The following is a 14,444-nucleotide window of genomic DNA, read 5'->3' on the forward strand; positions in this document are numbered from 1 at the left end:
ATATTATATTTAAAAAAATTGCGTTATACACCAATTCAAAATAGTTTATTCCAAGCGTGCAATCATTGTACAGGTTTACAAGTATGATATGTGTGAGAAGGAAACAATCAGGAAAACAAAAAAAGGACCGGAATATCAGATATAGTTTGCTGTGTTGGTAAATTTTTTTGAACGATTTTAGTATGAAAATGTAAAGTGCACCTATACGGGTCCTACAGAAAATTATACAAAGGTCTTCAATTGGGGTATCTGAGGACAGGTAGTTATTCCAGCATTCAGAATACAAATACGGGTGCTAAGTTTTTCTACCCGTCCAAAAGTTATCCGCGAAAAACAGTTTGAAACCGTGGCCGACTGCAATATACCGTCCAAAAATGTGGAAAGAGATATGAAAAGACGCGTTTTGTCCTGGTATCAATAATCCAAAGGCGAAAAAGTCATCGAATTATTGGAAGCGATGCAAAAACGCGTCTAATAATATCTCCCCCGATGGTTTTGATCGCGTTTTAGCAGTCGTCCCCGGTAATAAAGTATCACAATTTGTTAACTAAAATGGTCCAAAGCATATGAATTTTAAGGAGAGATGTAATTAAGTACACTTTTGAAAATAAATAAGGGTATTTGTGTGTAAATTTACAATTAAATTTCTACGCAGTTTTCGTTAGCGGCTATTACACTTTTTTTGTATCTATGAAGTACAACGGTGCCAAATCATGCCAAATAGCATCCACAAAAAAAAACGAACAAGAACAAGCATTTTTATCAGGTGAGCGTGGCTGTGTGTGTGCGTGCTGCTACATATCCTACTTGTAAACCTTTACAATGCGTGCTATGGCATTACTAAAAAACTTGAAAGGAGTTCTAAATTTGCAGAACTTTCTGTACCAGTTAATATGACTTTGTAAAAAGTTCCCGAATTCAAATTAGCTGCTATTACTTATCAAATGTATTTGCGAGATTGCTGTTACGTCTTTCACGTCCTAGTACAACACTTATGGCGCGCTTACCACGGCAACCGAGTCTATGTACAACTCGCTTTTTTTTTACCGACGAACGGCTGTCGTTTCAGTGTAACCCTATTTAATTTTTTGCGTCCCTCCCACAAATTGTCATTCTCGGAGCATATGTTCGCAGCTGGAATATTCCTGCTCTGGGAAGGTATTGAACCCGACCCCGGATTTGGTTCTGCTGCGTAAGCCGGATAAGGATCTACCTCAGACGATCATACTCTTCTCAGTGTGTCACGTGCAAAAGACGTCGGGACGTTCTGGCTTAGAACCTAAGGTTAGTCGTCACCGAACCTTATACAAAACTTTTGTGGCTCCCTATTGTTCGCTTCGAAGGAAGTTCCGCGGTTCACGCTCAAGCGTACCTCCGCCACCTTCTGCCTGCTGTTGCTTGCTCCGAACGGTGAAGGGCTAGAATCAATGCCGAGCACCACCTTTTGCCCCCTCTCCCCCTGCTTTTTCGACACATGCACTCGCGTAAGGAGTGGCAACCGTTCGACCGGCACATTCGTTGCACCGTGCTGCCAAAAGACAGGCACCAGCGCATTAACATTGTATTGTATTTTATAATACAGCAGCAGTCGGAGAGCGTAAATATTTCAAGGCGTGCCTATCCCTTTATAACCGCCAGAGTTACGACTGCCCTAGCAATAGAACGTGACCTAGCGAGACAAGTCGATTATAGAATTTTTAATAGATCCTTCAGCAGACAATTCCAGAAGTCATGCAAACAGACACAAACACGACATAAGAAAGACATTAAAAAGGCCAAGCCCTCTAAATCAATAGGCCGAGACGGAATAGCCATGCCAATGTTAAAACACCTGGGCGCTGAGGAAATAAACTACCTAACGCACGTTTTCAACCTGTGGTTGTAGACGTTTGTCATTCCCGAATAATGCAAAATTGCAAGGATAATTCCACTACCAAAGTCTGGGAAACCAGCTAACGAAGGCGAGTCATAGCACACATTGGATACCGTCCGGCTACCTCATTTCACGGCGAGTCTTCGCCTAGCCACCCATCAACGTAGCTTCCGCAAGATGCATACCACTATCTCCGCCAAACGCGATTAACACTCAGACAAATTACGGACTAAATTAGGAGGAGCGCCACCACAGGACGGTACTCGTGGCACTTGTCCTGTCAAGAACTTTTGAAACAGTCAACCCTACTTCCCCTTGGCTAAAAATATGGACCGCAAATTACTTATCTGAAATGGCGGCAAGTGTCGGTTCAATTAAGGAACGAAACTTCAAAACCCAGGAAAATTAAACAGGCGACACTACATAGTGGTTTCCTACGTCGATGACTGCACGATGGCAGAGAGACCTGGCCCTCCAATAGACGAATTAGTTTATAGAATAAACATATTGCTAACCACGTACAAAGCAATTGGCTGGCCGCTCAGTTGGTCACCTGGTCTTAAAAATACACATTGGAACAGACAGCAGGCCTGCTAAAATACTGCACTCAGAAATGCCACGATATGTTTTCTTATGACCCTTTCCACACTACTAAGGGAAACACGAGTCAGCCTGGCCCGAACTTCGTTCTGGATAATGTAACAGGTTAAACTCTTTATTGTCCAGAAACAACCCTGAAATACGTAGTGTATGTCCACCCCTGTTAGGTTACGTTCAAGTGGCCGCCGTCCACATTGGAGCGGCACACTTAGGCCTTTATAGGCCCATTGTGAAACCACACGGATTTGTTCCTACTCTCCTAATAAAACCACTTCGTTGAGTTTATGAAGCTAACTAAGCGTCATGTATTGACCTCAGCTATATCAGTCAGATCTACGAGAAACATCTTGCCCATAAAACGTTGCCTTCTTCTACCGAGCGCTCGACATTCACAGAGTAAATGCCTAACAGTTTCAGGTTTTTCTTCGTTGCCGCAGCTTCTACAATAATCATTAACTGGAGCGCCAATCCTTTCCCCATGCAGTCCGATACAAACATGACCCGTAAGAAGAACTACAACTAAGGAAATATCCCTCTTACGGAGGGTGAGAAGCTCTCGCGATCTCTTCTCATTCCATTCCGGCCATGTGAGTTTTGCCGTGTGGCATCTATCATGATGCTTCCACCTGGCTCCCGCTTCCATCAGTAGAGCCTCCTTTATCTTGAGCTTGCAGGTGGAGAGCGGCATGCCCAACTCCTTCCAGGATGGCGAAAGTGGAGGTACCCTTTCTTGCAAGCTCATCCGCCATCTCATTACCTGGTATGCCCTTATGTCCCGGAACCCATACCAGATGCAGAGTAAACTACAGTTTCAGACAGAGTCAAGGGCTTTCAGTGCTGCTTGACTGTCTGAGAAACTATAAATGTGCTTCTGAGAGACTGCCTTCTCCCTAAAGCAGTCCACAGCGCACAGTGTTTCGTGTAGAACAAGCTAGCTGGACAAAATTATTTTATGAGATTTTCCGTTTCATATGCAGTCATTTATTACACCTACGTCATTTTTTCAGCCATATGTTCTTATTTTTTTGTAAGAATTGTCCAAAAAGGGGTGTCTACTTATTTATGCGAGTGACTGTACATATGTACATACATATTTTGTATTTATTTGAGTATTTATACTGGCACTACAGTTTTTACAAAATTATTTTATAGTACCAGTCAGGAATGTAAAAGTGAATTACAATAATAATAATAACAATGTAAATAATTAAATTAATTATGTGAAAATTACTTATTACAAAAACTTAAAAGTAAAGTATCATACAAAGTAGAAAGGACAATAGATTTAAATTAAACAAAACCTGATCCAACAAAAAGTTATAGGGTAGGTTATCTTTTATAATTCAGTCTTTTGTGGAATAGTCATGAGCATCAGCAACACTACTGTGAGAGCTTGAAAAAACTGGGGTATTTATTGACTCCTCAGCATTATCGGGGGACAGTAAATTTAAGACTTCTGAAGTCAGACTTTTAAATTTTTTCTTAGGTATCTTCCTAAAACTGTTAACTAAAGGATCCGATGTTATAAGAAACATATTCATAAGATCTCTATTCGTGACTTCACGCGACTGCTTTTGTGTGTTATCATCCCTGAATCGTCTCAAATCTTTGTTACGGGCTTCCTTTGCTTCCTCAGAAAGTTGAACAATAATAAAATTGCTGATTTTATAATATCAGTACTATGCACTAACTTTTTATGAACTGTAACAGGCATATTAAACCACGGATAGAGATCTATGCATAGTTTTTTAGTCTCGACCGCAAATTTTTCAAATCTTTGGATATTTATATTGTACCCACATGCTAATGCGCGAAGGAGAGTGTCCAATCTTTTGATGACCGTTACATCCAATCCCGTAATCTCAGCACTAGCCTCAGAATTTTCGAAAAACCTACGAGCAGTGTTGCCGTCATTGGTATCGCCGAAACCTGGTTTTGGTTTATCTACTATCAATCCAAACACACTTTTAAATTTATTCTGGATTTCGTTGGAACGTAGCTTTACACTCTCTTTATCTGCCTCATTCCTAGGCTGCCATTTTTTTACTTCGAGGCGATAACTTATGTGAAGCAAGCGTTCAAAACATCTTATCCATGCATGGAGAGTAGAAAAACCAAGATTATCTCGGTTAGGCGTAAAGTCCCGTAACTCATTATTCATATCTTTTGGAGTGGCACCACAAATATAACACTTTTGTGCGGAAGAAGTTTCAGTCAAAGCATTGCAAACCTTTCCGTCAATCATTGTTAGAAGCATATTGTGATTTACGGAAACTTCGTATTCTTCGAGCACGTACTTTGATGGCATCCTGTAATTGAAGAGGAATGAAAGAAAATTTAAACAAAAACTCATCAGTGTCAGAACTGCATGTAAACTTTTGCTTATATGTGCTATGGCCAGAGCTTCCATCGCAACCCCACTTGCTGATTAAAGTATACGTCAAGTTTGTAGGTAATAAACTAACAAAAACTTCTTGATTTGCTAAAACTAAATGCTCAACAGTTTTATCTAATACGGATTGGACTTTAATTTCAGCACGTGTTTCACCCACATCAATTTCATTTGGATAGCATTCTGCCTTAGCTTTTCTTAGACTATAAAATGATGGATAAACCTTATGGCCTGCCTTGATGCTCCACTTCCGAGTCGTTTTGTACCCATGAGTCGTCGACTTGCTATCTACGTAGTATGCTAAAGCTTCTACATTGCTCAAGCATCTTGCATCTGGCTCACATGTCATCTTTTCGCCGGATATTTGAGTGGTTTCCTGTGATTTTTTTATAATGTTACCAACATTTCTGTTGCCGGACATACGCGTTGATACTTCTGCCGCATAAAGTAACTCACCAGTACTTCTAGATTGCAACTCGACGCCGTTTGGGTTTTTCACTGCAGCTAACAAAGTCCTTTTTTCGTCTTCCGGGGCCGGGTTACCTGAATAAGTGGTTGGTTGGTATGATGGCAACTCTGAATCCACCGTTATTGTAAATGTGAAGTCTGGACCCGAAAGCCACTCCGAATTTTTATTCAAAAATCGCTCCTTATGTCTTCCAGAAGTGTTCCACTTTTGATACAGCTTAGACGAATATGCCGATATTTGTAAGCTTAAACTTTTTATCGAATACTCGGCTGCTTCGCTTGAATCGACTTTAAGTACAACAAAAGTCAATAATTCTCTATATCTGGTTTCCTTCGAATGTTGAACCCAAATGTCAAAAAAATCCGTTCTTGGTACGGTTGTAACTAAACTGCTTTGTGTTGTTGATTTTCCGACAGGATGAATAGCTGATGATTATTGTGCTGCCATCTTAAGTGTCGTTGATCGTTCTGATTTGTTATCAGTTGTGCAGTATTTATATTACATTCAGGTATTGGCGTAGATGCTACCAAATGGGGTTGTTTTGTGTAGCGTTCCTGTGTGGTTATACCTGCATTACGATTGCTTTGTATGTGCCTGTTTTTATGCCTTGGTGACTGGTGCGGTAGGTTGTGGCACGTTGAAGTCAGTGATCTTCGCCTTTTTGCTTTTGGTGTGTAGAGATAACTAAATCTACAAAAAAAAATTTAAAATAGATGTGCAAAGAATTCGCAATGGTTTTTTCTTTCGACTATTAGACAATACTTGCGACTATAACATATGTAAAATTTAGCCCCGATGTCCGCGGATGTATGTAACTTTTTTGTCCCTAAAATTAAAAATATAGAGAAAAAATACCTTTTCTTCTTAATAACGGAATGTTAAATATATTGAAAATACTCTAATTGCGAAAGATTTACTATTAAAAAATTGTACTTACCTTCGAGCTTAGAATCAATCAAAAAAATGATATAAAAGTGTTCACTTAAAACAAATATGAAGCTTAATATTCAACAAGAATTTTGCAAATTAATCAATGCATTTTACGGCCACTCCTGCCTTCTTACTTCAATTACTCAATATATATGAGCAAAAATATCAAAAAAAGCAAAAATTCCGTTATTTTGTTTGTTTTATTTCATTTCTCATTACACTTTTCTTGGAATAAGAACTTTGTTTTTGTCCAGCTAGCTTGTTCTACACGAAACACTGTGCAGCGTCCGACCCTGTTATCCAGTTTAGATCCATCTGTGTAGATCTGAATGCTGTTAGTGGGCCAATCAGGGTCATTCACCCACTGTTCCCTCTCAGGGGTTAATATCTCGTATCCCTTGTTAAAGTTGGTATGTGGTTTGCAGAAATCTGTCCATTCTGGTATGCAGAATCTGTCGAGAATTTCAGTATGTTTGCAGTGCGACCATCACCAACCCTGTTGAAACTGGTAGTTTCCTTGAACTCCCGTTACAGAACTTTGATGACAATTTGTGAGTGATCGCACTCATTGAATGAACACAAAACGACTTATGGCGTGCAGAAGGGAAACTTTACGTGCAGCGGGTATCAACATGTCCATATTCAAGCATGGATTACCGGGCAATGGTAAGAAGTATTACAAAGTATCAATTGTATCATTTTGTTAAAAAATTAAGCGGGGTCGAAAATTCGCGGAAAAGCGTGATCGAGTATGCGAATTGTCTCTTTGCAACGTTATATTTTTTTATGAGTTTAAAAACTTACAGCAATATATAAGAAAACGTTTGAATAACGCCCTATTTCGGAATATGTTCCAAAAACGTTCTCTTCCAGAATTCGGTTGAAGAACGCCCTATCTCAGAATTTGTTTCGAATTTACCCCAGCTATTGTAAAAATGTATTGAATTTGAACTCAGATAGGGGCTTTCGAAACAAAATCTGAGATATGGCTTTCTTCAAACTAGTTCTGCGATAGGGCGTTATTGAAACAAATTCTAAATAAGGGCGTTATTCAAACGTTTTGAGATAGAGCGTTTTCGAAACGGCAGTCGAGATAAGGTGATATTCCACTCAGAAGTTGGTATACAATTGAAAACTAAAACAACCTTTCGCCTGGCCTATTCAAGTTGAAAAACTTAACTGGTTGAAAATGCACAGTAAAAGAAAAGCACAGCACAGGAAAAAAAATATCAAATGTGCTACGTTTTAACTGTTGTCAGTAAAAAAAAAATCAAAATATGAAGTTTATTATCACAGCACACTAACAGCAAATTTAAGGTTGCATAGCTGTTGCTGCTATGTTGTCAGTTTTTCAAACACTGGTTGCGACCATGGTATGCAAAAAGAAGGAAATTACATTGTCATTATGAGGTTGTAATTTTTTGTTAAAAAAGAAAAAAGAAAAGTCCCTCTTATTAATAGGAACTCCAATTTGAGCAAGGAAAATAAATTAGTAATCTACAATTCCATTTTCCTATCTATAATATTATATGCTTGCCCAGCATGGGGCATAACTGCAAACTCGCATATTAAAAAATTGCAAATATGCCAAAACAAAGTTCTCAAAATGATGCTAGGGCTACCTTGGGATTTTTCCACTAGAAGACTTCATAGGGAGTCGAATGTAAATATGATAAATGAACAAATTCAAAAAATTACTGAACGGGTTTAAATACGCTGTAGTATGTCTGACAATACTTTAAACTCAAATATTTATAATTAAGGTAGAGTGTTTTATGTAAAGATAATCAAACTAGCTTCTAAGATTTATAGCGGAGGTTTTTTCATAGTAGTTTTTTTTCCTCCCAAATAGCTACCTATAAAAGTACCGACAAATCTGTGATAACAAAAAACATGTTGTAGAATTAAGGTTTAGTTACCATATTCTGTAAGTTTTGCTAAAAAATTATAGATGTAAGATTTTTTTGTCTACTTAATAAAACACACTTGATTGATTGATTAACATACGATCCGTCATCGAATGCCGTTTTTTAAAACACAATACCTCCGAAATGGTGTATCCGATTAATGAAATATGTGAACTAGGGACAACGCGTATTCACTAGATCCATAATATATTATTATTTTTTTAAATAGTTGAATAGCCTAATTTGTATCGCTTGAGTGAAAATAGTTTTCGATCAGTGATCGTATGTTACGATTCCATAGCAGATTATTAAAGTTTCTCATGATGTTAAAATTTAGGAAAGCGTTGCCAAATGCAACATATGTAGGGGAGGATAATTTTAAAGCAAAATATTGGCAGGCTAGAAGTTTGCCAGTTGAACGCTCTAAATGCTTCATTTTTTGCGTCCGTTTAGTCTTACCAAGCGCTACCAAAGAGGAGTTTTAGTTTTTATAAGACAGCTCGATCCAGGCGACCCCCAAATAAGGGATATAAACCAACGCATCATACTGCTTGGGGATGAACACAAACGGGCGAAATGGGAGGAGCACCTAAGCGGTTGTAACCTCTCTGCCGGTGTAGGGAAACTTTGGCCCACCGTAAAGTCCCTATCGAATTCGTCTAGGCACAATGACAAAGATTCCATCGCCTTTGGCGATAAAGTGCTGTCGGATGCGAAAAAATGCGCGAGCGCTTTCTGAGGCAATATATAATGCATTCTACGGTCGACAAAGATAGACGAGGGCCAAACGGCATAGCCATGCCGATGCTTAAAAGCCTAGGGAAAGAGGGTTTCAAATATTTAGCGCATGTCTTCAACCTGTATCTTTCCACCTTTGTCATACACGAAAAATGGAAAATGACCAAGGTGGCCACGCTACTAAAGCCTGGGAAACCAGTTAACATAGGAGAGTCATATCGCCCGATATCTCCCCTATCGCCAGTAGACAAGACGCTTGAAGCCATTTTGCTTCCCTACTTCAAAACAAATTTGCAGCTAGCATGTCATCAGCATGGCTTCAGAAAACCACCACCGCGCTAAATGCCATCAGCACCCAGATAGAACAGTACTCGTTGCACTAGACTTATCAAAAGCTTTTGATACGGTCAACCATGGCACGTTACTGCAATACCTGGGTCTACCCTTCCCCCATGTCTTAAAAGGTGGACCGCAAGGCATCGGTGCAATTTAGAAATGAAACATCAAAATCAAGAAGAATTCAACAGGGGTGCCATAGGGTGGTGTCCTATCCCCACTTTTGTTTAATTTCTACATATCTAAGCTACCTTCGCCACCAGAAGTAGTTACTATCGTTTCCTACGCTGATGATTGCACAATAATGGCCACAGGCCGAGGCCCGCAGATCGATGAGCTTTGTAACAGAATAAACGGCTACCTCCCTGATCTCTCCAGTTTTTTCGCCTCGCGAAACCTGGCATTATCACCAACTAAATCCTCCGCGACCTTATTTACAACATGGACGTTCCAAATGTTGACCATTTTGAACATCCACGTCGATGGCACTACGCTACCGACTGTCCTACACCCCAAAATCTTGGGTATGACGTTTGATCATGATCTACATTTTGGTGAGCACGCAGCCGCAATTGTACCGAAAATCCATAGCCGTAATAAAATCCTCAAATCCCTTGCTAGCAGTACTTGGGGAAAAGGCAAAGAAACGCTCATTACCACATACAAAGCAATTGGCCAGCCGATTGCATGCTACGCGTCCCCTATATGGTCGCCAAGCCTAAAAATTACCCACTGGAATAAGCTACAGGCCTGCCAGAATACTGCTCTCAGAACCGCCACGGGCTGTCTTCTTATGTCCACAGAACACCATCTACATAATGAGGCGAGAATACTCCCAATCAGGGAGAGAAATGAGATGCTAACCAAACAGTTCTTGTTGAATACCCAGAAACCTGGGCATCCCAACAGACATGAAAATATTGTTTCCCATAAATCTGCTTAGCAGGTGTTAACTTATATAAAAATCAGCGGTATCGAAAATAATTTGATTAAGCCATGTCCGTCCGCCTGTCCGTCCATCTGTCCGTCTGTCCGTTAACACAATAACTTGAGCAAATATTGAGATATCTTCAGCAAATTCGGTATACGGGTTTATATGGACACAGAATATATTAGTATTGCAAATGAGGGAAATCGGATAATAACCACGCCCACTTTTTCGATATCGAAAATTTATAAAAATGGAAAAAATGAGATAATTCAAAAACGAATACCACTAAGCGAACGAAATAAGGTTGATTGATTTTATGACGCAAAACATAAATTCTAAAAAATTTTGGATTAAGGGTGTGGCACCACCCACATTTGTAAGAAGAAAATTTCAAAGTTTAACAAGCCGCCAATCAAAAACCGTTAAAGATATTACATTGAAATTTGACAGGGACACTATCTTTGCCAAATTATATACACAGAGTTGAGACCACGCCCACTTTTCCCAAAGGTCTAACATTAACAAAGTGTAATAACAGACAGCAGGTCCTTCAACAAACAGGCTTCGGACCTTTATGGCGGGAATTGCAAAGAAAAGTACCCAAAATTTGCGGAAGAGGAACGCATACTCCCCAGGGAAACGCGAGTCACTCTGACTCAACTTCTTTCTGGATACTGTAACAAGTTAAACTCTTACATATCCAGAATCAACCCCGGCATACAAAATGTATGCCCCGTTTGCAATGTGTTCCCACATGACACCAACCATCTCTTTAATTGTAATGTGGAACCGGTCGCAGCTATTAGGTGGGGCGAAGCACTGCTACACCAACAACAACAGGAGTTTTAGTATTTTTTTTACCAATTTCGAAAATTAAAAAAAAAAAAACAATTCAAACCAATAGAAATACGGCGTACGACAACTAACAATGGAATTACCTTAACTCTTATAACATTGTTGCGACTCTATGCTTATAATACTTACTTTGACACTGTCGCCATAAAGAAATCCATGGGTACTGTAGCTGGCAATGATAGTAATTTGATTCCGCGATGTTTAAATATCCAATTGGCTAAGCCTTTATTGGCTTGTTCTATATAATCTTGAATGACATCCAGTACAGTCTGCGGCATGTTGGAACTTAAAGCGTCCTAAAATTATACAGATAAAAAATTTACTTTCAAATATCGCTTTCACTTCGGAGCTGACTTACATTTATATGCTTTTTACATTCTCTACATTCAGGATCAAAGTCCTGAGGTTGTGCCACAGTCTCCGATACTAGAAAAGTCGACTGCACAGCTACACAACGGCGACAATTTATTAAATTATTCCGATGCAGAAATTGCATCGCATCATCAAATCCTTGCTGACAAAATTTCGAAAGAAACTCTGGGCGTGGTGGAAATAGAATACGTACAAAACGATTAACATTCTGTCTAGATATTTCGATGCTTGTATTAGCCCAATTTAAATGGAATAATTGAGAACTTTGATCACGTGGGCAAATATCACTTTCGCCACAAAAGGGGCTTACGGTTATTGTATTTTCATCCAGTATTGGTAAATTGTCGGAAAATGCTCCATCCATATACCGCACTCCACGAAATCGAGGTGGAAATATGCCGGAGAAACCAGGTATGAAGCATGCACAGAGTAGAGCCTGTAGAAGTTCATCGCGTGAATTAAATTCGGAAACGATAACATTTTTACCATCATGTACACGAGTCAATGAAATATGTAAGCGTCCACTGACACGTTTGTGTGCATCCTCGGGCAGATGTTTTTGCAAGCCTTCAAAGAGACAAGTTTGTATATTGAAAGATGGACTAAACGGTCCAAGAGAATGTCGCCGGGCTTCATTAACCACTCGAAAGAAATCTGATGTCATACTGCCTGAAATGAGTTAAAAAACAAAAGGGTTTTTAGACTATGTACATAAGTATTTGGTTATATCTTATGATTAAAAATGTATGTGCATGTTTCTTTAGTGGGCTTCCGAAATCCACAACGCTTTGTCAGGGAAGGTTCATGTCGTCACTGTGCAAAACATATTCTATTTATAATAAAAAAAATATAATTTCGCGATACACCTCTTTATCCAATCCCGACCCTTGTGCCATCTAAAAGAATTTTTTTGTTTAGTGCAGCTTTTTGATATAATTCTATGATATGTTGAAAATTTCTAGTTAACCGGGATTTTCTTAAAAACCGAACCCTAAATTCCTAATCTCGTTTAAATCTTCTAATAATCTCGACCCGTGCGCCACCTAGTGATGTTTATTTCTCCTTTATCGCTTTGTTTATAGCTTGAGGTATCTAGCTCACCGATAAGTTACATACTTAAAACCATACATTTTAAATTCCAATTAGAATTAGCAATTGATGCAATTGGTTTATATTCTCTTATTCATTAAACAATTAGAAATAGTTGAACTATAATGGGAATTAGTTGAAATTTTTATTCTAATGGTAAATCTAATTGCAATTAGTTGCCATTAGAAAAAAAAATTGGGTTATGTTTACAATTAGAAATCTAATTGACTTCTGCTAATGCAAATAGATATTCAATTAGCTCGAATTAGAATCAATTATTTATATTTATTTACATCATTATTCGTTCACTTCAAAAATTTTTTGAAAATAATTTATTTTTATCAAAATAATTGATTCTAATTCAAGCTAATTGAATATCTAATTGTATTAGCAGAAGTCAATTAGATTTCTAATTGTAAAGGTAAACCAATTTTTTTGCTAATGGCAACTAATTACAATTAGATTTACCATTAGAATAAAAATTTCAATTATCTAATGGGAATTAGTTGAACTAATTCTAATTATTTAATGAATTAGAGAATTTCGCAAATGAAGGTTAATTAGCAATCATTAGCATTATCTAATCATTACTTAACATCTATGCTTAAAACTCGCTCGAAGAATTTCTAAATTCGGACAATTTTTTTTAAATGTCACGATCCTTGCGTTACCTAGCAAAAGTTTTTGCCCTCGTGTTGAAGTATCTGTGGTCGCAAGTCATAATCGCCTTGATCGAAATAGGTTGATTCGCAAAATTAGTTTTCGATAGTATTTTAAGTCTACTAAATAAGCAACAACGATTTTAGAATGTATAACGGTCTATACTTGAACTATTGCTTTTTGTTGTTGTTGTTGTAGCAGTGCTTCGACCCATCCAATTGGTCTGACCAATCACAAATTCTCATCAATGTCCTCTAACGGTAGTCCGAGGAAACTTGTTGTTTCAACAGGGGCGGACCATAATAAGAGAGGTGTTAGAGGCGTTGGTTCCATATTACAATTGAAGAGATGGTTGGTATTGTAACGAATTTACTGCAAATCCTCATATTTGCAATCTTCTACAAAGGTTCGAATCACTAAACTGTTGAATAAATAACTCCAACATTTAATAATGCAAAACGGCCTTTATTAAAGTACTTCACAATAAATAACACTAATATTGCCCGACAGATAGCGTACTTATTTTTATACTCTTTTATTTCCTCGTTCGCATCTTCTAGGCGCTTCTATTTCCAGAATCTACTAGTTGGCCATCAGCTATCAAATTTCTCAGCTGTAACTACAATTGCACGATTTTATAGCTTCGCTCATTGCAAACTTTCGGGAGTATCGTAGCTACGTATACGTACATATGTGTATACATAATGATTGATTCGTTTATGTAGATACATAATGATTGATTTATGGATGTGCATACAAGGCGCTGCTTAGCATCGGCTTAGAGATGGCAGTACCCCTTAGTGTTGCTAATATTCGTAACACTGCCCTCCACCTAAGTCTGATCGTCTCCATCAGACAAATCTCTCGATCTAACCGCTGCTAGCCTCTCCAAATGAACCACCCTTCTATTTCGTGGTTTCCCAATCATTTGTATGCGGTAGATGACATCACTGATCCTCTTCACAACTCTGTACGGGTCTTCCCCACTGCACCGATATTTGAATGGAACACCTTTCCGCCGGTGAGGGTTGTATAGCAGTACCAAATCTCCCTCCCGGAAACCTTCCGAATTATTTTCATTGTCGTACCTGTGTTTCATCTTACTACTCATTATCCTGGATCGTTCCCTCGCACTCTGTTGTTTGACCAATGAACTACTTCGTAGAGCTTGCGCTTGACGGATTGGCTTCGCATAATCAGTATCGTTCCCATGTTTCACAATAGTAGTGCGCCATGGCTTGAAACTACTGTCGCATTCTTTCTGGGGAATTAGTTCCTTAGGTTTTGTGCGT

The 14,444-nt window shown here is 38.6% G+C and overlaps 2 protein-coding genes across 10 annotated transcripts in view; one reads left to right on the plus strand and one right to left on the minus strand.

Annotated features, from left to right (window-relative positions):
* LOC137253063 (protein transport protein Sec24C-like) overlaps positions 1-14,444 on the plus strand; it is a 584,014-nt gene that overhangs the window by 236,277 nt on the left and 333,293 nt on the right. The gene's annotated exons all lie outside the window — the stretch shown is intronic.
* bmm (brummer) overlaps positions 1-14,444 on the minus strand; it is a 263,847-nt gene that overhangs the window by 135,768 nt on the left and 113,635 nt on the right. For all 6 annotated transcript variants that reach the window (XR_010947612.1, XR_010947614.1, XR_010947613.1 and 3 more), the window contains exons 2-3: positions 11,390-12,072; positions 11,161-11,327 (exon numbers count right to left, since the gene is read on the minus strand). Coding sequence is in view for 3 of the 6 variants with exons in the window: in XM_067757478.1 (XP_067613579.1) it covers positions 11,161-11,327; positions 11,390-12,072 (850 nt within the window). In the remaining 3 variants the exon portion in view is untranslated. The remainder of the gene's footprint in view (positions 1-11,160; positions 11,328-11,389; positions 12,073-14,444) is intronic.

Source organism: Eurosta solidaginis, chromosome 5, assembly GCF_040869045.1.
Source record: "Eurosta solidaginis isolate ZX-2024a chromosome 5, ASM4086904v1, whole genome shotgun sequence".
NCBI lineage: Eukaryota > Metazoa > Arthropoda > Insecta > Diptera > Tephritidae > Eurosta > Eurosta solidaginis.